The sequence below is a fragment of the Rhipicephalus microplus genome, chromosome 3 (assembly GCF_043290135.1).
Source record: "Rhipicephalus microplus isolate Deutch F79 chromosome 3, USDA_Rmic, whole genome shotgun sequence".
Lineage (NCBI taxonomy): Eukaryota > Metazoa > Arthropoda > Arachnida > Ixodida > Ixodidae > Rhipicephalus > Rhipicephalus microplus.
The window spans coordinates 212,035,006-212,059,008 of record NC_134702.1 but is presented as its reverse complement, the minus strand read 5'-3'; the positions used below and the strand labels follow the sequence as shown (position 1 = coordinate 212,059,008).

General features: G+C 47.1%; 1 protein-coding gene across 1 annotated transcript in view; it reads left to right on the top strand.

The window, feature by feature from the left end:
• The window catches only part of LOC142803125 (caspase-8-like), a 46,926-nt gene that overhangs the window by 6,033 nt on the left and 16,890 nt on the right, over positions 1–24,003 (top strand). Inside the window, exons 3-4 of the mRNA XM_075888228.1 lie at positions 2,269–2,408; positions 19,927–20,003. Of these exons, the coding sequence (XP_075744343.1) occupies positions 2,294–2,408; positions 19,927–20,003 (192 nt within the window). The 5' untranslated portion in view covers positions 2,269–2,293. The remainder of the gene's footprint in view (positions 1–2,268; positions 2,409–19,926; positions 20,004–24,003) is intronic.

The window sequence follows — 24,003 nt, the reverse complement described above, 5'->3', positions numbered from 1 at the left end:
ACCGAGCCACAGCCAGAATTACTAAAGCAGGTCGAGAGCGCAAAATGTGTACGGAACTACATTTTTTAACGGACCTCTGAGAAGGATATCTTTAAGATATCTCTTGTGGGAAATTATAAACTCAGATAGTAATGAATGTCCGTTTGCTATCCCTCACAGGTGCATTGTCGTCCGCAGTTGTTCGGAATTGTTTCGGATGTCTAACGGATATTGTGTTTTTATTGGGTAGTGAATAAAATAATTCATTACTTTGTAAGAACAAATCTAGAACTGAATTGCCAATCAACGCATGTGTTGGCGATTTAGTTTGGCCATGCCCCGCTTCAACTCCACTGTCTGCAAGAAGTTCTACATGTAGAAAGGTGAATTCTAGTTGGTAATAACTTCATATCAATTTGTTTAAAGCTCAGTGAATAAGTGTTGTTAATTTCAACAAAATTCCTCAGAAGCAGATCCAAAGCCTCTTTCCATGGTGGTTGAAGTGGCCCTCAAGGAGCCCCAATAGACTGTAGTGCCAGATTGCCATCTAGCGTTTGTAGTGCATCATAACACCATAGGGAGGAGATGTACCTTTGATGTGCCAAAAAAAAAAATGTGTTACAAGTGGCTTTCCGCATGTGTGCTTATATAGATAACAATGAAAAATTCGTTAACAGGGTCTGTGTCGAGCTGACGTTTCGACAAGCAAACTTGTCTTGCTCAAGGCTAGAACAAAACTGATTTTTTTAGCGCTAGCTTGTGTACGTTTCATACCCGCTCCTTCATCCCAACAAAGAAGAAGGATGGGCCACATTGGATATTGGATACATGGGTGTGAGACGGGAGCAGGGGATAGGAGGTGCTGTGATCAATTGTATGAGTTAAGAAAGAACAGGTATTCTGTGAAAAAACAAGAGAAAGTGGTGGGGAGGCGAGGATGTATGCGTGTCACGGGGACCGGTTTATTGAACTGGTTGTCAGAAGTTAAGAGTGGCAGGGTTGCAATCGCATGTAGAAATTTTAAACCGAGAATATTGGCGCGTGATGGGGCTGTATTCTATAGTGATTGGGCTTCCGAAGAGTGTGCTCTGCCTACATACAGTAATGTGATAGTGTTGCCAGTGGGGCATGACCGAGGTACGACCATAGGCGTGTGCATAAAGGATTGGGAAGTCGGCTGCCCCTCTGAAGTCACCTAGGAAAGTTGCCACAATGTTGGCCCCTGTACATTACTTTAATAGGGTGGGGGGGCACTGCGATGAAACTTTGCCCCACCCTAAAAAGGAACACTGCACACACCCATGCATGTGATGCTAATTTGACACAGTGGTTTTGGAAATGCGAGATCATCAGAAACAGAATCGCTACGAATACTGTTCCTGATGACGTGACAGCTGAAGGTGCTGGCTTATATTTAAGAGACGTTACATAACCCAAATTCAGCTTGTCTACACAACTGCTTATTTTCCACTGTTTAGGCCATATAATTCTCGTAATTCCTGCTTTAGAAAGCTTAATTTTCATGGAGAGTTATTGCTCATATTTTTTGGAGCAGAGGTTAGTTATTGTGGTTATTCTGACATGTGTCGCTTATGCAGAAGTGGGATGATAGTCAGAAAGAAGAAGAAAAACAAAGAAGCAATTTCTTAGTGACAATGCATACTATGGCAGCTAAAAGTTTCACAAGGGTGGTGTGATGAAGTCTTCGATTTCGCACCACCTACACCTCGTTATGGCTGAGGATGGGCACATATAATTGAAGCATTATGTAAGATTAAATTATTAAAAAAAGACAGGGCAAGGAAACATCAAAGAAGCAAGTTTGGACATCGCAAACGCCTGGTGCTTGTGGTGCTCTAACTTTCTTCATGGGCCATTGTTTGCTTGTCCTGTCTTTTTTAGAATGAATGCTTACACACTAGCTCAGTGCTCCATTATTTTAAGTAAGTTTAAAGCTTGATGTAAGGCATCTTTTTTTATGCCATTTTCATGACAGAAGTACATTGCTGAAGCCTTTGTAGACCACCATATTATGCGCGTTCCTTTCTTTTTCTATGTACTATATTTATGTACTGCTTGCTTCACGAATACGTAAAAGTTGATTGACTTTTTTATTAATTTTTTACTAAATGCTCATGTGTCATCACCTCAGTATCATAAGTCAATTTCAAATTAATAATTAGTGCTAGGCAAGAGTTGTGTGACGGAACCCACATAGCGTGAACTTGGAGTCTGGTGATTATGGATTGTTTTTTTGTTATCCTTAGAGAAATACTCATCCCGTTCCAGATTGTCAATTTTCTGACAAAAAAAAATGGGGGACGCTTTACAAGAAGCATCCACCTCAGGTGTTGGGCCACCCTCTCCTCGCTCCCTGAGTCCTTCCGGTGGCAGCCCCGTTTCGTTGGACGTACACTCTACTAAGGATGGTAGGTGAATGTTTTGAGTTATACATTCGGGTGACACCATTCTGTGGCTATGTTTGCAAAGCTACGAGTGCAGAGACCGCATTCGTATATGTTTGTAAAGGAAAGCCAGAAAAGATATATATATCTATGCATATTGTCGCGATGTGAAGACAGAGGTTGTATTTGAAGACGCTGAGAAAACAGCAGCGGGTCGGTCTTTTTATTAACCACGCGCATCAGAGAGTTTCTCGTCTTTTTCGTAATTGCGTTCTGCATAAAAGCGTGCAGATGCGCGAATGCGCTGTCGCCTTTGTCTTTTTCGCAGTACGCATGTGACATTTGCCTCCCTCCAAAAATGGCATCATCCCGATGCACAGCCAAGGCGTTCTACTTATAAAACGCACATATGCACCGGCACCCACAGGACAAACGAGAGTTAGCTGGACAAGTAGGGTTTCATCCGGATGACATGCACGATCTTGGGCGAGCAGTTTCGGCGACTGGAACTCCAATCGCCGTCGGGAATAACTTCATAGTTGATATCGTTCAATCGTGGGTGACTCGATATGGGCCAAAGTATCGTCGTAATAGCTTCTCTGAAAGTCCGCGTCGACGTATTGGGATCCAGACCCATATCTTGTCGCCTGGTTTGTAGGTTACTAATTTATGTCGTAGGTCATATAGTTTCGCATCTTTGTGTTGCTGGTGACAAATACGCACGCGGGCTAGCGGTCGGGCTTCTTTGGCGCGCTGACCAAATTCTTCGGCGTCAGCGTGAAAGTCGTCACACTCGTGCGGCAGCATAGCGTCCAACGTTGTAGTGACTTCACGCCCGTGTATTAAACTAAACGGCGTCATTCCGGTAGTTTCCTGCCGGGCAGTATTATAGGCGAAGGTCACATAGGGCAAGATTTCGTCCCAGTTCTTCTGTTCTGTGTCGACATACATGCAGAGCATGTCTGCGAGGGTCTTATTAAGCCGCTCTGTTAGTCCGTTTGTTTCTGGGTGGTACGCCGTTGTTCTCCAGTGAGCTGTACCGCTGAGCCTGAGAACCGACTCCAATAGTTCTGCCACAAATGCAGTTCCTCTATCCGTGATGAAAACTGTTGGAGCACCGTGCCGAAAGACGATGTTTTCTATGAAGAAATGAGCCGCTTCTGCTGCTGTGGCCCTCGGCACGGCTGTAGTTTCTGTGTAGCGAGACAAGTAATCTGTGGCGATAATGATCCATCTGTTCCCTGTGGTGGAAGTTGGGAATGGGCCCAGGAAATCCATTTCGATTTGGGCGAATGGTTTTGCTGGTACTTGGACGGAATGTAATAAGCCTGCCGGTCTGCCGGGTGGTGCTTTGCATCTTTGACAGTCGGCACATTTTTGGACGTGATGTTTCACAGCAGCAGGTAGGTTCAGCCAGTAGTAACTGTTCTGCAGACGGGACAATGTTCGAGTGTAACCGAGATGACCGGAGATGACTTCGTCATGGCAGGCTTCCAGAATTTATTTCCGCAGTGATGCAGGGACGACGAGCAAGTATGGGCTGCCGGTGGGAGAAAAGTTTTTCTTGTATAGGACGTAGTTCCTTAAACAAACAGATGGCACTCCTCTCGCAAAACCTCGCGGCACGTCTTCACGTCGCCTTTATAAGAAGTCGATAAGTGGAAGCAGGTCGGGGTCACTGCGCTGCTCTTGTGAAATAGTGGCCGCGTTGATGACTCCCAAGAATGCGGCGTCCATAGACTCGTCATTAATAGCGGCAGGCTCGACGGGTGACCTTGAGAGACAGTCTGCGTGGGTGTGCTTTTTCCCTGATTTGTAAACAATAGTCATATCGAACTCCTGAAGCCGAAGGCTCCAGCGTGCTAAACGGCCGGATGGGTCTTTCAAGTTAGTGAGCCAGCAAAGCGAGTGGTGATCACTGACGACCTTGAATGAGCGGCCGTACAGATACGGTCGAAATTTGAGAACCGCCCAAACCACGGCAAGGCACTCTTTCTCGGTAGTCGAGTAGTTTTCTTCCGTGCGAGAGAGAGCTCTGCTGGCATAGGCTATCACTTTCTCGAAGTTGTCTTGCCATTGTATCAGTACGACACCCAGGCCTACATTGCTTGCGACGGTTTGAAGGGCTGTTAGCGCTTCCTGGTCAAATTCAAGAACCGAAGGTGTTTGGAGGTGCTGGCGTAATTCATTGAATGCTGTTTGTTCCTTTTCGCTCCAAAGAAAGGGGAGATCCTCTCGTGTGAGACGCGTCAAAGGCGCCGCAATAGACGAAAAGTTGGTGATGAATCGTCGGTAATAAGCGCACAGGCCTAAGAAGCGTCTCACTGCTTTTTTGTCATGTGGTGCGGGAAACTTTGCGACAGCGTCGATATTGCCCGGGTCAGGTCGAACACCTTCGTGGCTGACCACGTGGCCTAAGAAGCAAAGTTCGCTGAAACCGAAATGGCACTTCTCTGGTTTTAAAGTCAGGCCAGCCGAACGTATAGCTTGTAGAACTGTGATAATTGACTTAGGTGTTCCTCGAATGTAGCTAAAAAGACAACAACGTCGTCTAGATAGACCAAGCATGTGTGCCACTTCAGTCCTGATAGCACAGTGTCCATTAAATGCTGAAAAGTGGCTGGCGCTGAGCATAACCCGAATAGAAGCACTTTAAATTCATAAAGACCGTCGGGCGTCACGAAAGCAGTTTTCTCGCGGTCTCTCTCGTCGACCTCTATTTGCCAATAGCCACTTTGCAGATCCATTGATGAGAAATAGTGTGCATGCCGCAGCCGATCAAGAGAGTCATCTATGCGTGGCAGTGGGTAGACGTCTTTCTTCGTTACTTGGTTTAACTTGCGATAATCTATACAGAAACGCAAGCTGCCGCCTTTCTCTTTAACCAATACAACGGGGGATGCCCAGGGACTTTTGGAAGGCTGTATTACGTCATCCTGGAGCATCTTCTAGACTTGCTTTTGGATCTCCTCACGTTCTTTTGAAGCCACACGGTATGGGTTTTGACGGATCGGTCTCGTATTTTCTTCAATGATGATTCGGTGCCAGATCAGTGGTGTTTGCTTGACTTTCGACGTGCACGAAAAATAATTTTTGAACTGGTGTATCAGCTCTAGTAGGCGCTGTCTATCCGAGGGTGACAGGGTAGAGGAAATGTTGACAGACAAAGGGGTCGAGGCTGGGACGGTCGCGTCGTCCGGCTGCAAAGTGAAGCAATCTCTGGCTTGGTCCACGTCGTCGTAGTGGGCGATCGCGATGCCCTTCTGGATGTGACGACGCTCGTTGCTGAAGTTAGTGATGAGCACTTATGCCCGCCTATCAATTAGTGCCAGAACGCCTCTCGCTATTGAAACACCTTGCGAAAGCAATAGCGTGTCTATTCGCTCCGCTATCACCTCATTACGGCACGGCCGTTCACATAACACCGACACAAGGCTGCAAGATCTTGGCAGGAGCATCACATCATCGGCTACACGTAAACGTTGTAGTTGTTCTTCAGTGGTGGCGTCGACGTAAGGATGGGCAGAAAAGGTGACGATACGTTCTGGAATGTTGATGAAAGCACCGTACTCCCGCAGAAAATTCATACCCAAAACCCAAAATCAACTCTTTACAACAGTCCGGTAAAATGACAAAAGTGACGACGAAGCTCGAATCACTGATTACGAGCCGAGCGGTGCATTTACCAGTTGGCGTCATTATCTGTCCACCAGCACTCCTTATGCTTGGCCCACTTCATGGCGTCTTGACCTTCTTAAGGCGGTCGGCAAGCTCTTGTCTCATAATAGTGAAGTCGGCACCAGTGTCAACCAGTGCTGTTACGTAATGTCCGTCTATAATAACGCTAAGGTCGGCACGTACAAATTCATTGGCAGTAGTACTAGTTGTTGTCGTCGTCTTCGTCATCACCGTCGTCACGTCGTCTTTGTGTAGAGGCAAGGAGGTCTTTTTGGTGTCTCGGCGATTGGAAACCTTGCCCCCGGAGGTCGCGGCAGTTATTTTTCCCTGGCATGGGCTTGGGGAGCGGTTTCCGACGGCGTCAGCGTATCTTTAGCGATTCGGAGAATTCTGACCTTGTGCAGGTGAGGGAGACCGTCAGCGACGACTTGTTGAAGACGCTGTGTTGGTCGGCAGGTGATCAGCACCATGGTCACGAGGCTCTTGAATAGAAAATGAAGTGGGCCGAGAAAAGTTTCCAAACCGGGCTTCTCGATGACGGCAGTAGTGCGAGATGTGGCCTGGTTCGCCGCAGTAGAAACAATGGGGTCGAGGGTCGGCATTGCGCCACAAACCGGTCCGACGTACTGGTGGTCGCCGCACAGGTTCCCGCTGCCATCACGGCAAGATAACGGGCCGTGGCTGAAAGGGTGCTTCTTCTGGGGCAGGCGGATGACGGCGGACGGCGTCAGCATAGGTCAGTGGACGTGGTTCGGATGGTGGCGCCACTGATGGAAAGCCTTGTCGTAATTCCTGGCGCACGATTTCCGCAACAGAAGCAACTGGGGGCTCGGTAGACGGAAGACTGAAGGCCCGCAGCTCTTCCCGCAGGATTTTCCTAATCATTTGCCCTAAAGAGTTTTCGGAAACGGCAGCGTTTTGAGCGGCGACACCAAGAGGCATTTGGTCGGGCAGGCGGTCAAAGTGGCGGCATCGTTGCCGGAGCGCCCGCTCAATGACAGTCGCCTCTTTGATGAATTCATTAACTGCTGTTGGCGGATTTCGTACAAGGACAGCGAAAAGCGGTTCCTTAACTCCCTGCATCAGGTGACGAACTTTTCTTGCCTCGGGCATGTCAGGGTCAGTGCGGCGAAATAGACGGGCTATATCCTCAGCGAACATGGCCACACTTTCGTTCGGCTTTTGCACGCGGGCGTCAATCATCTGTTGTGCGAGGTCCCATCGGTCCGCACTCGGGAAGGTCTGGAGAAACTTTTGGTGAAAATTGTCCCAGGTTTGGAAAGTAGGCTCCCTGTTCTCGTACCATGTGCGAGCACTATTTTTTATTGCGAAGTAGGCACGGCCAAGTTTTTCTTGCACGATCCAACGATTCACCACAGCGGTCCGCTCAAACTGGTCGAGCCAGTCCTCGACATCTTCATACGGTTCTCCACGGAAGGCTTCGGGAACACGAGGAGTCTCAAAAGTTACCTGGTAAGAATGAGTCGTCTGGGCCAGAGGAAGATTCGCAGACGTTGAAGGGGCCGCCATGTTGGTAACAGGAGATGCCGTCAAGCGTTCTGGACTTAGGCCTGGTAGGCGCCGACTGAATCGGTGTACTGGAATCGTAACAAGATGTTGAGGCTCCGGACTGGGTGTACAGTCCCGAACAATGCTTTCTTGCATCAGGTTGCAGACGCCAGCACCTCCACCAGTGTCGCGACGTGAAGACAGAGGTCATATTTGAAGACGCTGAGGAAACAGCGGCGGGTCGGTCTTTTTATTAACCGCGCGCACCAGAGAGTTTCTTGTCTTTTTTGTTGTTGCGCTCTGCATAAAAGCGTGCAGATGTGCGTATGCGCTGTCGCCTTCGTCTTTTTCGCGGTACACACGTGACAATATGTTACTTTCAATAGAGCGAGTGTGGGGCATTAGCAATGAATGGCAATTGCTTTTCAGTGTTTTATTTTGTGTGGAATCAAGGGATGCATGCCAGTGTCAAGGATGCAATGTGTAAACTGTTTCAAAGGGCAGTTTTGGCAAGGGGGTTTAAAGGAAGGGAACACAGTTGTCACGTCAAAGAGATGACTGAGCTTTGAGTTGTACATGCTGACTGTAAAACATCTCCCTTTTTCACAAGTTTACGTAAACTTCCTTTAACAATGGCTGATCTATTTGGAGTTCTTGTTATATCAAACACAATCAGGTGGCCACATTGCTCTCGTGGACTGTAAGGGTAGCTGTACTGGTGATCTTCTTGCTCCACTGGGGACAGTTCCAATCCTTAGCGATGATTGGAGGGTGTATGTCACTACCTGGATTGAGGTCTTCTCACAGCATTCATCGCTGTCCGAGACGAATTGCTCCTTGGTAGCCAGCAAAATCTGGCTATTGCACGGCAAGATTTTACGGTTCTCACGTCTTATGTAATAGAAGTAGGGAGGGATAGGCAGATGCCATCACCTTGTCTCTCCGATTCCATGACGACCCTTTGATGCAAATGATGTCCTTGCTTTGAAGGGGGCCCAGGCATCAAGCGGAGAGACTTTTCAGGTCATGTTTCTTGACATATGCGATAGCCAAAGTTCGGTAGGTATGCACAGGTGCCTGCAATGCAGAAGCTCACTGGGTGACAGGCCATCTTCCAGTGGGCTTGATATAATTCAGAATACCCATTAAACCAATAGTTTTTATTTGTTTTTGTGGCCTTCTTGAGTACAATTGCCAACCGTTGCTATGTACTTGGCAGCGACCTTCAAAAAGTCCAAATTATTCAGAGTATGAAAGAAAGTATTAAAAAAATAAGCATCTTTATCGGCCCTGTGGCTGAAAAAGCTTGTCATTCTGCGATGTGTCAGTGTGCTGTGGCGCCGTTCATCTTGGGCAAGCTACCACACATTTTACACTGGAGGTCTGTAGTGGACCTCTGTCACCAATCGCCTCGGGGTGCGGTGGTTGATTAAAGTTCACTCTGAGTGGACGGTGGACATGAATAGATTAGAACGGGCAACCATCCAAGGAGGACTATCATCGTTATCTCACTGCTTGTAGGGGGCGTGGGATACAAACTGGGCAGACTTGGCTGGGTAATTTGATAAACATCCGTAATCCAACTTCTTAGAGGCCTCAGCATGTGATTGCTTCCTTTATGAGAGAGTTCAAGATACATACCGATATGGCTGGGGGAACTTGCAAGACCCTGCAATCCAGCTAATTAGGAGGCCGGGATAGAGGTCGTGAATCTCGCTACAGGTTCAGGACTTATACAGATCCACTCGTGATATAGGGGTGTCAGAACGGTATGGGTTTTTACATGCCCATGTAATCGAGCTTACTTTGAGTTGCAGTCTTTCGAGTTACAGAGCCCCTGCCACGTCCACATGATGCGTCACAGGCAATGGGCGGGCGTCTTCGGATGCTCGCAAGGCCAAGAGGGGGGCCAAGGCTGCGAGAGGTAAAGTTGGATGGTCCGTGGCTGCAGCGAAGGAGGAACAAGGTGTAAACACGTGCTTATACATGTAACCACTGGCTCACAACAAATAGCGCGGGTGGCCTACTTCCTCTTGCGTGCGGTGCGGGAGATGTGCACCACAGGTCGAATTGGCCTGAGTCTGCAAAGCAATGCGTTGGCTGGTATGCTGCATTCTGTTAGTGGGGACGGTTCTAACTAGGGTACGTCCAGTCTTGCTAGGCCGCTCTTTGGAGAGGGTAAAGAGGGAGAGCACTCCTGGTCGCATAGGCTCAGCTGAACGCAAACAATCGGATAAGTCAGCTTCACCCATGGTCTTGATACTTGGCCATGTCGGACCCGAGGGGCTTACCCTTCGTCTACGCCCTCTAGGGTGCCATCTCCTCATGTGTATGTAAAGCATCACAAGGAAGCTGTGTACTGCGGACTCGAGAAGGGGTGAATCCTTCATCACAAGCACTATCACAGGCTACTAAGCTGGCTTGTATTTGACCTGGGCAAAGATACTTTAAAACTGTATCGCGTTTCAATACAAGATACTCGGCCAATAATTATTTGAGATGCAGACACAATATGCTTTTGGAATAATTTTATCCGATACGATACCTGCCAGATGTATCTTAAGATATTGTCACGGGGTCGTGACGTGGCCGAAGACAGGAGACTTCGTGTTGGGATTTAACTGTTTATTTGGGCGAACCTGTGCCCGGTAAACGGAAAGTCCAATTACAGCAGCAGTCTCGCACAGATAGCAGTCTCGGACTGATAGCAGCGAACGGAGCGTCGGCCTTCGATCAACAACTGACAAGCGGCGAAGCGCGTCGGCATTTATACTCTTGCCGTCGAATGTTCTAGCGTTATCGCTGGCGGTGGCGTAGGTTCCAGAACAATCTGTACCGTTCGCACAGTGGGCGTGATTTTATCGAAATGATCTACTACAGTCCGGAACCTTCTAGAAAACTGCAGGCGCGGTTTGCGCGGAGAATCGTGCGGTGTTTTGGGACGATAACAAAAACTTGGGAAATGGAACGTGGCATTGCCCCCCTCTGAAAAAAGGCATCGTCCCGATGCTTTAACTAAAGATGAAAGTACAATAATAATGCAAGAAAGTACAATGAATAAATTACGATACAACAATAATACAAAAAAACGCTAGTTCAGTTTGTTAACGCGCATGAAACGGCTTGAGGCGCGCGACATGGACGACTTCAGGTCGCGATCGGCGTCGTTGAGAGTTCGTGATGCCGTCGGGGACAACCTCGTAATCAAGTGGGCCGAGCCGTCGAACCACCCTGTACGGTCCGAAGTACCGTCGCAGAAGCTTTTCACTTAGTCCACGTCGGCGTATCGGCGTCCACACCCAAACACAATCACCGGGCTGGTATTCCACGAAGCGTCGTCGAAGGTTGTAACGGTGGCTGTCGGTCGTCTGTTGATTCTTGATACGGAGACGCGCAAGTTGTCGGGCTTCTTCGGCGCGTTGAAGGTACTCGCTAACATCGAGGTTTGCTTCGTCGGTGACGTTGGGTAACATGGCATCGAGCGTCGTTGCCGGGCTCCTTCCGTAGACCAATTTGTATGGAGATATCTGCGTCGTCTCCTGCACCGCCGTGTTGTATGCGAAGGTCACATACGGAAGAATGGCGTCCCACGTCTTGTGTTCGACATCGACGTACATTGACAGCATGTCGGCGATCGTCTTGTTAAGCCGCTCGGTGAGGCCGTTGGTCTGTGGGTGGTACGCTGTCGTCCGGCGGTGGTTTGTTTGGCTGTATGCCAAGATTGCTTGAGTTAAGTCGGCAGTGAATGCCGTTCCTCTGTCGGTGATAAGGACCTCCGGGGCGCCATGACGTAGGACGATATTTTCGACGAAGAATTTAGCTACCTCGGATGCACTGCCTTTTGGCAGGGCTTTTGTCTCGGCGTAGCGGGTGAGGTAGTCGGTAGCTACCACGATCCACTTGTTTCCGAAAGCCGACGTCGGGAACGGCCCCAGTAGGTCCATACCAATCTGCTGGAAAGGTCGGCAAGGTGGATCAATTGGCTGCAGAAGTCCCGCTGGCCTTGTCGGCGGTGTCTTGCGTCGCTGACAGTCCCGGCATGTTCTCACATAACGAGTGACGTCGGTGGTAAGACGTGGCCAGTAGTACCTTTCTTGTATCCTCGCGAGCGTGCGAGAAACACCGAGGTGCCCTGCCGTCGGATCGTCGTGAAGGGCCTGCAGGAGTTCTGGTCGCAGAGCTGAAGGCACCACAAGGAGGTACTTAGCTCCAAGCGGTGAAAAGTTTTTCTTTTGTAAAAGACCGTTTCGTAGAAAGAACGACGCAAGTGCGCGCTTGAATACCTTCGGGACTTCGGCGGTCCTGCCTTCGAGGTATTCTATTAGGGCCTTAAGTTCCGGGTCGGACCTCTGTCGTTCAGCGAAGTCGTCGGTAGTTATCGTTCCTAAGAAGTAGTCGTCATCCGGGTCGTCGGGTAGCGGTTGGTCGACAGGCGCACGAGAGAGACAGTCGGCGTCGGAGTGTTTTTTGCCGGACTTGTAAATGACAGTAATATCATATTCTTGAAGTCTCAGGCTCCATCGTGCGAGGCGACCTGAGGGGTCTTTCAGGGTGGCTAGCCAACACAATGCGTGGTGGTCGCTCACAACTTTGAAGGGCCTGCCGTAGAGGTAGGGGCGAAATTTCGACGTAGCCCAGATGATGGTGAGGCACTCCTTTTCTGTTGTGGAATAATTTGCTTCTGCTTTTGATAGCGATCGGCTGGCGTAACCAATAACCTTTTCAAGTCCGTCAGCCCTCTGCACAAAAACGGCGCCAAGACCTACGCTGCTTGCGTCAGTATGTATTTCTGTCTCGGCGAATTCGTCGAAATGGGCAAGTAACGGAGGCGTCTGGAGGCAATGTTTAAGCTCCTGGAAAGCGTGTTCCTGCGGCGTTTCCCACTTAAACTCCACGTCGGCCTTGGTAAGGTTAGTGAGAGGATCGGCGATGCGGGCGAAGTTTTTCACGAACCGCCTATAATAGGCACACAGGCCCAGAAATCGGCGCACGGCTTTCTTGTCAGTGGGCGGCGGGAAGTCGGCGATGGCGGCTGTTTTACGTGGATCGGGACGAACTCCAGACTTGCTGATAACGTGCCCCAGAAACAAGAGCTCCTCATACGCAAATCTGCACTTTTCTGGCTTCAGTGTGAGTCCGGAAGTCTTGATGGCTTGAAGTACAGCTTCAAGGCGCCGAAGATGCTCGTCGAAACTCGAGGAAAACACGACGACGTAGTCCAAGTACACAAGGCAAGTCTGCCACTTCAATCCTGCCAGTACTGTATCCATAACGCGTTGAAACGTTGCAGGCGCTGAGCAAAGGCCGAAGGGCATCACCTTAAACTCAAAGAGGCCGTCCGGTGTTATAAACGCCGTCTTCTCTCGGTCTCTTTCGTCGACTTCGATTTGCCAATAGCCAGTCTTGAGGTCCATTGACGAAAAGTACTTGGCGTTATGGAGCCGATCAAGTGCGTCGTCTATTCGTGGGAGGGGATACACGTCCTTTCTTGTGATTTTGTTCAGGCGGCGATAATCGACGCAGAAACGTAGGGTCCCTTTTTTTCACTAACACCACGGGGGATGCCCATGGACTCTTGGACGGCTGGATAATGTCATCCCGCAGCATTTCTTTAACTTGTCTCTTCATGGCCTCACGTTCTCGCGTCGAAACCCCGTACGGACTCTGACGGAGTGGTCTGGCATTTTCTTCGGTTATGATGCGATGTTTCGTGATTCGGGTCTGCCGAATTTTTGATGACGACAAAAAGCAATCTTCGTATTGCAGGAGCAGGGCCTTGAGCTGTTCTCGCTTATCGTTCGGAAGTCTTGGATTGACGTCGAAAGCTATGGGAGGGGCTTGGTTCCTCTGAGCAGGTTCCGCAGAATCGGCGAGGGCGAAAGCACTGGTGGCTTCGACAATTTCTTCGATGTATGCGACCGTTGTTCCTTTGTTCACATGTTTGTACTCATTGCTGAAATTCGTGAGCATAACCGTTGCTTTGCCTCCCCGCAGCTCTGCAATTCCTCTTGCGACGCAAATATTTCGGGTGACCAACAGATGCTGACTGCCTTCAACGACACCTTCCAAGTCAGGTGATTTAGGAGCGCCGACTGAAATAATGACGCTTGAGCGAGGCGGAATGGTGACTTGTTCTTCCAGCACATTCAAGGCATGGTGTCCTGACGGCGTGCGCGGCGGTAGTGCTTCTTCTGTGGATAACGTTATCGACTTTGTTTTTAGGTTGATGACAGCACCATGGAGGCATAAGAAGTCCATGCCAAGGATGACATCTCTCGAGCAACGCTGTAGGACTACGAAGTCTGTAGAATAAATACGGCCGTTAATGGTGACTCTCGCTGTGCAGATTCCTGCAGGCGTTACGAGATGACCTCCGGCTGTGCGGATTTCAGGTCTTTTCCAAGCTGTCCTAACTTTCTTTAACTTCCCGGCGAACGACCCACTGATGACAGAATAGTCGGCTCCAGTATCGACGAGAGCGGTCACACTGTGGCCGTCGATAAGAACGTCGAGGTCGCTAGTTCGCCGTCTCGCATTACAGTTAGGGCGTGGCGTCGGGTCACAGCTGCGTCGGCTTGTTCCGCTGCTTCCATGCTGCGTCGTCAGGCCACCTTCGGTAAATGAGCTTTCGCCGTCAGGGCTTTGCCTGGTTGGCGTTGTGTTCGGAAAGCTCCGTCGCGGCGTCGTCGTCGGAGGAGGATCTTCGGTAGTTTGTCGCACAGCAACCGCGCCTCCACCGGTTGCTGCCCTTAGTTTCCCGGATACGGGCTAGGAGACCGGCCCCGCGTTGGGCCCGAGTACTGCCGGTGGTGCGGTGACGTGCGGCGGCTGGGCGACGGCGAACGCGAAAAGCTTCGTGATGTCCACCGAGTTCCTGTCAGGTAGTCGGCGATGTCACGTGGTCGTTCTCCTGGCTGTGGACGCGGCGCATTGACGGCGAAGCCACGCAGTCCCATCTGTCGGTACTGGCAACGGCGGTATGTGTGTCCGGCCTCGCCGCAGTGGTAGCAGAGCGGGCGATGGTCAGGGGTGCGCCAGACGTCAGTCTTCCTCGGTGCACTGCGCTGGGCCGCTGGCGAACGGTATGACGTCGGTGGGGGTGGTGGCGGCGGTGGCGTCTGTCGACGGAAGTGCGATGGGGCGGCGTTTTGGCGTGGACGGGGAGGAGCGTTGTGGCGCAGTGCAGCGGCGTAGCTCATAGCTTCCGGCTCGGGCAGCGGTGCGTGGGGAATTTGAAGCGATTGCCGAACTTCTTCTCGCACAATGTCGGCAATTGAATCCACTTGAGGCTGTGCCGAAGGCAACAGCTTGCGCAGCTCTTCCCGCACGATCGCTCGGATCGTTTCACGCAGGTCTCCGGAGTTACTGGCTTGAGCAGCAACGCAGTCTGCAGTCAGGCGACAATTATACTGTCTGGTGCGCATGTCCAGGGTCTTTTCGATAGTAGTCGCTTCGGCTACAAATTCTTGGACGGTTATCGGTGGGTTTCTCATCAGTCCCGCGAAGAGCTCCTGTTTGACCCCTCGCATGAGGAAACAAACTTTTTTCTCCTCAGGCATGTCTGGGTCAGCGTGACGGAATAGTCGGTTCCAGAACAATCTGTACCGTTCGCACAGTGGGCGTGATCTTATCGAAATGATCTACTACAGTCCGGAACCTTCTAGAAAACTGCAGGCGCGGTTTGCGCTGAGAATCGTGCGGTGTTTCGGGACGATAACAAAAACTTGGGAAATGGAACGTGGCAATATTTTGATACAATATCTAGTTAGCTGCCATATATTTATATAATGAAGCAGTAAAGCCCTATACAAATTTGTACATGGGCGACTAACATTGTTTAATTTTAATGAGATACCTTTTTGTGTTACATGATTTATGTCTATCTTGCTCAAGGTATAACAGTTTCATTCCAAAACAATAGATCAGGATTTCTTTAGCTACTTAACATGACAGCTATTTAAACGCTGCGCTGTTAGTGGCTTTTGCCTGAAATTTTTGTAATTGATGGGTGGCGCTGCTATACTTGGCAACTAGCTAATCCAAGGCTTTCTATTCACAGTCCACACATGACTATCTTCGTCCCATATTTTTCCGTCTTTTTAATAGGTGTATTCATGAGCGACTCAGACATAATTGGTCTGAAGTATATTTTTATGCAGGGGGAATTAATTCAGTAACTATGTATGGACACATGACCCTGAAAGAAAAGCTCTATATTTCCGAATCAGTGTGTATGCTTTAGTCAATGTGTGGTCGGATTCCTGCCGTTGTGTCTTATTCGATCACCTATATGTTATACAGGGGCGATGCCGTCTTGCAAATGGCAACAGTGGCAGAAATCTCGTGCATAACAAATCCCCCCCCCCCCCCCCTCTCACACTCGAAAGTCAGAATATTTAGCCCTAGTGAGGCTAAACTTGGTGACTGTAGCCCGCAAGATGGCGTGACATGAGGTAAGAAGTGCGAATTTTCAAAATTGCGTGAGTGCAATCAGTGAGGTTTTTGAAATGTGCATGAATGCACTGGTGTGAGAAAGCAAAGACGACAACTGAGTGGGCAGACACAAGCCGTCATCATGTATTCAATGAAGAAGGCAATGTACAGACTGGGCACATGAAGTGCCCCAAGAGAAAATTCACCAATGAGGGGCACCCACGCTGCTTTGCAAGCAACACGAAAAAAGAATGAAACATGGCCGAGGCATCGTCGAGATGTGGCGGAATGAAGAAGGTGTTCAGAGCGCGGAGTACCGGCCAGCGTAGTTCTTGTGCAATGGCCGCTGCAGGCCCTGACCTCGGCATGTGCCCAACCTTCCTCCAAGCATCTGGCATTGGCCAGATCCACATTCTCATCATCTAGCGTTGGCCAGACAAAACCAGAAGCTGCCCGTCATGTACAGTCTTCAACTGGTTAACGTCGACAAGCGCCCGAACCTTGACCCCTATTCGCAGAGTGCATCCATCTGCAATTCGCCGGTGGTCGAGGGTCGCCACAACTTCACCTGCCTCCAACGCCAGCGCATGTTCTTCTCAATGGTGTTCGTGCCTTCATCATGGGCACTTATGCTTTCGAACAACTCTTGAGCGTTTGCCCCATTCAGTTCAATAATGATGAGTTATTTCCGAACCTTTGATTTCGAGTGTTGAGTGGTTTGTTTTATACGAAATAGTTCTTTGTCTTGTAAATATATTTAGAGTTGTGTGCATGTGTACAAGTCTCATCTTTTCTGGGTGACATTTGTATCACTGCTTGAGTAATGAATCTACACGCGAGTGTGTTAATTCAAATAGTCTCGTGACAATTGGCATCTGCGACAAAACGAGACTCTGACACCGTGGTGTGATTCAGATGCATAGCGACTAGATGAGTAGGGGAAGAAGAGTAGGCTAAGCGAACGGGGTTAGAAGGCAAAGAAATGAGAGCATCATGCTAGGAACCAAGAGAACGCTGAAGTAGATGCACGGAAACAGCAGTTGGAGTTTTAAAGAAAATAGGGTAGGAAGGAGATGGAACTTGAACAGATGGAACAAATACACTTCAGATAAGGATTCAGCTTTTAGAGGTAGAAGAGAGGCAATAAGGCGCTACTAGACAGTTACAGTTGCAGTGAGCCCAACGAAACTCTCAGTGCTATGTCATGGCCCTCCTCGCGAACTCCTCAGTGACCATGGCCATGTATTTATATCCGACGTAATTCAAGCACTTCTCCACCAGTGCCATATTGTACAGCGGATGAATACTCTTAGACGAATGGCTTGACTGAGCAGTTTAATTGGACCCTGGGTGACATGCTCGCGACGCATGTTGCATCTGACCAAACGAACTGGGACCGGGCTCTTCCATTTGCGACCTATGCGTACGACACCACTACCCAAGTACCACCGGCCTTTTCTCTTTTCTACTGACGTCGACCATCGCACACAACTGATACTTGGCTGTCATACGCACCAGATGTATATGAGTACATGACCGTGTCCGAAGCCGCCCGTCACGCCGAAGAATGCCGCCAACTAGCAAAGCAGTTTACTATGGCCGACCAGCAACGCCAGAAAGAGGCCCGTGGTGACGACCACCCTCCTACCACAAAAATTGCCCCTGGGACCCTTGTATGGCTGTATGTACCACCCTGTGCATCTCATCTGTCTATGAAGCTACTTTCAAATTACCATGGTCCATACCTCATGGTAGAGTGCACATTGCCCGTTACACCATTGTATTGCTTACGCCGTTCGGTGACCATCGTCAGCATGGAAACAATGTTGTTCACGTGGACCGCTTGAAGCCGTACTTTCAACCTGTTTGTTCCCACCTGTTAGAACTCCAGGATGGCTTCATTTTTCGTGACAGGGGCAGTTATAATGAATGATGGATTGATGACAACACCAGAGAACAAGCATCATCACGGAGAAAGGCACCACGAGATCGGCGCTCGAGCGCCACCATCTTCCCCGTCCTGTGGCTATCTCCAATCTTCCGCCTGTCCGTTAAGTTTGTCCAATAAACGTCTTTACACTTGTCATAACGTCTGCTGGCCGGTCTGACGCTGATTCGCTGTTTTTGCTGTGTCTACAGCTCGCACACACTTCACTGATTCTCACCAATGATAGTTAATTAGTTATCTCTAATAACTCATCTACAGCTGCTTTATTTGTGATGTGCAAATACTGCTTAGTCGCGAAATACGTGTTGATTACGATACAAATTGCTCCATATACTTCATGGCATGAGTTTATTATGTATATACACAAATTGAAAACAGTACAAGCCCTCCCACCTACCTACATTTGCAGAAATTCAAAGTGCACTTCGTTTCAAAGGTGAGGTCTCCTGCTTTCAAGCTTCGGCTTCAGCTTTTTAAATAGTAGCCTGATCATTTGGTTACAGTATTTTTGATAGGATGTTGGCTGAAAAGCACGCATCATTCGTAGGGTACTGCAATCTCTCTTTCTTAACCAAGTTCACTTTTTTCGTAAAAAATTTTAGTGTCCTTTCTATAGTTGTGGACATTTTGTTCAATCTTTTTTAAGAGATTTCTTATCAAGTCAGCAGCTCCTTCAATAGGAGCTCCAACAGTTGTTATCGAGCCGGCTTTACTTTTGTTATTTTTTTCCTATTTCCAACAATTAGCAACAGTAACATGCTAAACAATAGTAGTCTACCTTTTTTTGTAATCTAGTGCGTCGTCATTAAGAAGCTTGGTATTGATATGAACATTACGTTGTGGTATTGGTTATTCCTGATGCTCTGAAATGACTCTTTTGAAGCTATATTGTTATCTGGTTAACATGTGCTATTTTTGTTGCTGCTGGTTATTTAGCTCAATTTCCTTTATTTGGTACTGTATTTTGTGTATTGACTGTTTGCTTTGCTGAATAAATATTTATTTTACTAGTAAAATAACCACGTAAACATGCTAAATACTAATTTGTATCTTACTGCATTGCTGGAACGTCTCACTTACACTGGCATATTTGAAACCTGGGCCTCTAGCCCAGCCAAATGGTTCTAGGCACTGACATATAGGTAATCTCTTGTGTGTTTGAAGGAGTGTGGTAAATGCACATAAATAAATTCTAGTTTTTTTTTTTATTACAACCCACATACACTGTGTGCTGCGTGCTACAAGGTCACTACTACTGGGTCTGGGTTTGAGAATGCTTTGAAACTGAATAAAAGAAAATCGAGATTGCCTCTTGTGTGTATAACTCCATATAATTGGAAAAAAAGCAGCACTTGCTCATTGTAGGAGATGCGCAAAAATAGATAATTTTGACAGGTTTAACTGTGTATTAACTGGCATAAATCATGCATGTGGTTAGTAGTTCATCATAGAATGAAGAGCTATATGGGAAGGGGCATGTTTGTCCCACAATCGAGTATCACAGCTATGACTTTACATAGATTTTCTTTTAAATGTCGCAGAATCTGCACTGTGGTATTTTACTCAAAATGCAGGGCAAAGGGCCACAAGATCTATCGCTGTCATTGTGTCGGCAGGTCTGCTATGCTAGTACACTCAGCTTGTTGAGAGCTTTGTTGTCACGCTTCATTTGTTGCTGAAAAATTTGCAGGGGTCAGGTAGTGTGCACGTGGTGCACGTAAATTTAGCATGTCTTCTTTCATCTGCATTGTCTCCAAAGGAGTTTTCGATGCTTTATGTTAAGGTCTGACAACCTACCAATGGTCACGAATTGAAGCAGCCCCAATGCTTTTCTGTGTCTCCATCATGTATGTTAAGTTAACACTTCTGCTGATATTATGTTACAGTGACATTGATAATATGCGAGGTTCTACAAGCAGCTAGGGCACCAAGTTTCTCGTTACTGTTCTGTTGAATGCTCCTTTCTTCTCGCAGGTCATGGTACAGTTGGTGAACATAGCGTGTGTGAGCTGCAAGTCATTCCAGCTGAAGAATTTAAAAGTGGAAACAATGTAAGGACCCTTTGTGTGTTGTGTCTTGTATCGTGACATCATCTTTGCTAATTGCTACGTACTTCTCGTAATTTAGGCTGTCATCCTTCTGAAACATTTCAGCTCATATAGATCACCACTGTGAGAAGAAAGAAATGTGAGTGAGATTTATATGTTTATTTAAATGACCAAAAAGTGGAAGAAATTTTTGAAAAAACAAAGCATGGACAAAATACTTTTATATTGATGGGTGTCAGCAAGTGACCTTCCGCAGCCAGCAGGAAAACTGTCCTTGAGAAAAGCAGCATATTTAATTTCTGTGATTGAGTGAGAGGAGGAGAGTTACCATCCTTATAAGAATCTGGCAGGTGCAAAGCTTATAGTTGTTTAGGTCGTAATATCAGAATTACTGAAGTCTTGGAGAGAGGCCTTGTTGCTGAAAAGCTTAACCGGCAGATACAGATCTTAGCATTGCTCACACTAAGTCTTAGAAATTGGGGGAAACATTTTAATTTCGGCTGGAATATCATCTTATACCTTGAGATGTTGGGACCAGAAGTGGCAGTAAGATCCGAACACTCTTTGATTACTGATTCTGCTTTTATGTTTGATAGTTCGTGGTGTCGTTGCTGTTTATGGAAATTATGTTACATGGTCCGTTTTTGAAGTTTCCCTTGCAGTTTAACATATTCATAGCCACATACAAAGGCAGTTGTGATTTTTTTGTTTGATTTAGCGAGCAAGGTGCATGACCATACTGTGTTTTTTTAGTTGTCTCACATAAAGTGTGATGACTTGAGTTTGTAGCAATGGGATTTAGAAAACATTGAAATAAGAACGCTGTCTCAGCTTAGCTTTCACGCGAAGAATGTTTTAGGTGGGGGCACATGCTTGTGAACACGAATTAGGGAAATGTGTTATTTGCCAGAAGACAACTGGAATCGTCCCAAGGCAAGCTTTGACCTTGAGAGTCCACCTGAAAACACAAAAAAGGAAGTATGCAGCTGCATAGCTTTTCTGTTTTAAATGTTTTAAAAATGACAGTACATACAGAAAATTAGTATTGTACATTGTACATTGACATGTCCATTCTAACCTAGTTGACCTTTTTAATCAGAAGCCCAACAGAAACTCTGAATGTCAAACTCATGAAAAAGCTTTCTTTAAACATTAAAAAACTATCCAAAATAGCTTCAATGTACAATTAATCTGGATTAGTATTTTATTTGAGAGAATTATGGTGCTGTCTACTTTTATTAAAACGAGGGTGGGGAGGAGGTGGGCATTGCATGTCGTATTTTGACAATCCCGTCGATTTCGTTCAGCAATAAAAAAGAGGCTAGTTCCGCTGGTACATATTGAATGTAATCGACAGCATTATTATGAAAGACTTCAATCACCAGTAGTGTCATTAACAAAATTGCAGTGCAAATTTTAATTGATAATCGAAGGCTGTTACAGCAGGTGCAAAGACACTATGCAGTCTTTGCACAGTGGCAAAGTGTGGCCCTACAAAAAAGCGTTCTTGCAGTATTTTTCAGCCACCTCTGTTGATCAGTTTGAAATAAATTCTTGTTTGTGGGGACAGAAAAGCATGTTTGCTTAAATGGGGCTGCCTATTGGTCACTGAAAACTGTTGCCTCCTCACAGCCTCCGCCGCTCTTTGGGCGGTCCACAATTGGTTCGAGAGTTCTGAGCTCAGCAGTGGTGTGATCGGGAGTCTGCCCATAAGACCAGGAACGAACCACGCATCAGGGAGAAGTCGAGTCGAGCAGAGGCGCCGGAATAAAACAGGGCAGAGTTTGCCAAATTCATTTCCAGCGTCCAAACGGTTTCAAGCCGCGGAGGCTGATCATAACAGCAGCTCTAAGGCACTTTTCTCTTCAGTATTCTAATCTGATAGTGGTAATCACCTGCTGGGAAGACCAGAATGTTTTACTGTCAAAACTTTGAACGTCGCAGTGCCTAGCAACGTTACCACCATGAGTGATGAATATCCAACATAAAACATGAACAATAACAGTTTAATTACGCTTGCATCGAAAAGAAAGTTGTGATAAGAGATTCACAAGCTCCCTTAAGCAATGATGCAATCACTTTGCTCCATATTTTAGTCAGCTGCAACACTTGGAACTGCTTGAAACTTTAGAATGATCAACTAATGCCTCCTAGACTAGATGCCTGCTGCATGAGAAAGAAATAAGTTGTCACATTCTTTCCCTGCTTCTTTTTTTATTAGTGTCAGTGGCTAGCGACACCTATGGTGGGCAGTGCAACAGCTCGACATTTTGCACAGCCTCTGAAACAGGGGTGTATAGTTGCAGATCACAAAAACTCTCGATTGACGCACCCCTATGGGTCACAAGTAAGAAACGTGATCAAGGATTGATAAATGGATGGCTTGATATGGCTGTACCTTTTAGATTGGGCGGTGGCTGACGCTACCAAGCCGTAATACTTAGTGAACTGAAAACAAGATTTATTTTTTTCCTATAAATAGTGAGGTTGAGCCCTCGTACTTTGCAGTACACCAATCAGATAACCTTCTTCTAGATAGTTCTACCCCCTTAATGTCTGTTTTGCCCTCCCTGTCCCTAAACCTCAGTGCTTTGAAAAACTCTGCGCCATTATCCTGAACTATAGGGTGAAGCTCTTTACATAACATTATCAAGTGTTTGGCAGTTTCCTTCTCCTCCCAACATGCACGGCATACCGTGTTTACCGTTTTGTACTTGGCTCGATATGTTTTGGTTCGCCATACTCCCGTCCTGGCCTCAAACAGTAGAGAACTACCCCAAGTAGTATCATAGATCCTTTCCTTGGCAATTTCTTGCTTAGAAGTTCGATAGATCTCAAGTGAGGACTTCTTAATCGTGCCAATTCTCCATATATCGGTCTCGGCTTCCTTCACTTTATTCTTAACAGATAATTCTTTTTGGTATGGCCCTCTGCTGTTTTCCAAGTATTTATACATCAATTTTATAGTTAGCTTCCTCCATTTTGTATCGACATTCTTCATGTACAAATAGCTGGATACCTTCCTAGCTTAACGTTTTTCCCCCATTTCTCTCAATCGCTTCTCAAATTTTATCTTGCTGCTAGCTTCCCTGCCCTCAAATGATGTCCATCCCATACCACCTTGTACTCCCCGATTTGGTGTATTCCCGTGAGCTCCTAAGGCAAGCCTACCTATTCCTCCTTGCTTAATTTATAATCTTGCTTGAACTTCTGATCTCATGCACAAGACCGTATTGCCGAACGTCAAACCAGGAACCATGACCCCTTTCCATATTCCTCTCACAACATCATACCTATTGTAATTCCACAGTGCCCTGTTTTTCATCTCCGCCGCGTTGTTGTTACCTTTAGTTGTCACGTATATTTCGAGTTCCCATAGGTACTCGGCCCCATTGCTTATTAATACGCTCAGATATTTGTATTTATCTGTTATTTGTAGCGTGACCTCTTCTATTCTAAGCTCACTATCTTCATTATCATTAAAAATCGTGACTGCTGATTTTTCCTTACTGAATCTGAAACCTAACCTATCTCCCTCATTACAGAAGATGTCCATCAATCTATGCAAATCTTCCTTGTTGTCTGCCATTAGCACTATATCATCTGCATACATCAATGCTGATAATGCCTATTCATTGAGTTTTCCTTGTTTGACGAAAGAGAGATTGAAGCCAAGTTTCCTTCCCTCTAATTTGGCCTCTAATCCTTGTAGGTACATCATGAATAACAAGAGTGACAGAAGACACCCCTGCTTAAGCCCCGTTTTACCTCTGTGGGCTTGGATACCTGTTTTTTCCACTTTATAACTACCGTGTTACCTTTATATATATTCCTTAAAAGATTAGTGACTCCATCTTCCACACCTAGTGTGTCCATTATTCCCCACAAGTCCTCTTGAACGACACTATTGTGTGCTCCCTTGATATCCAAAAATGCTAGCCACAGGGGCCTGTGTTCCTTTCCTGCTATTTCGATGCACTGCGTCAGTGAAAACAGATTGTCT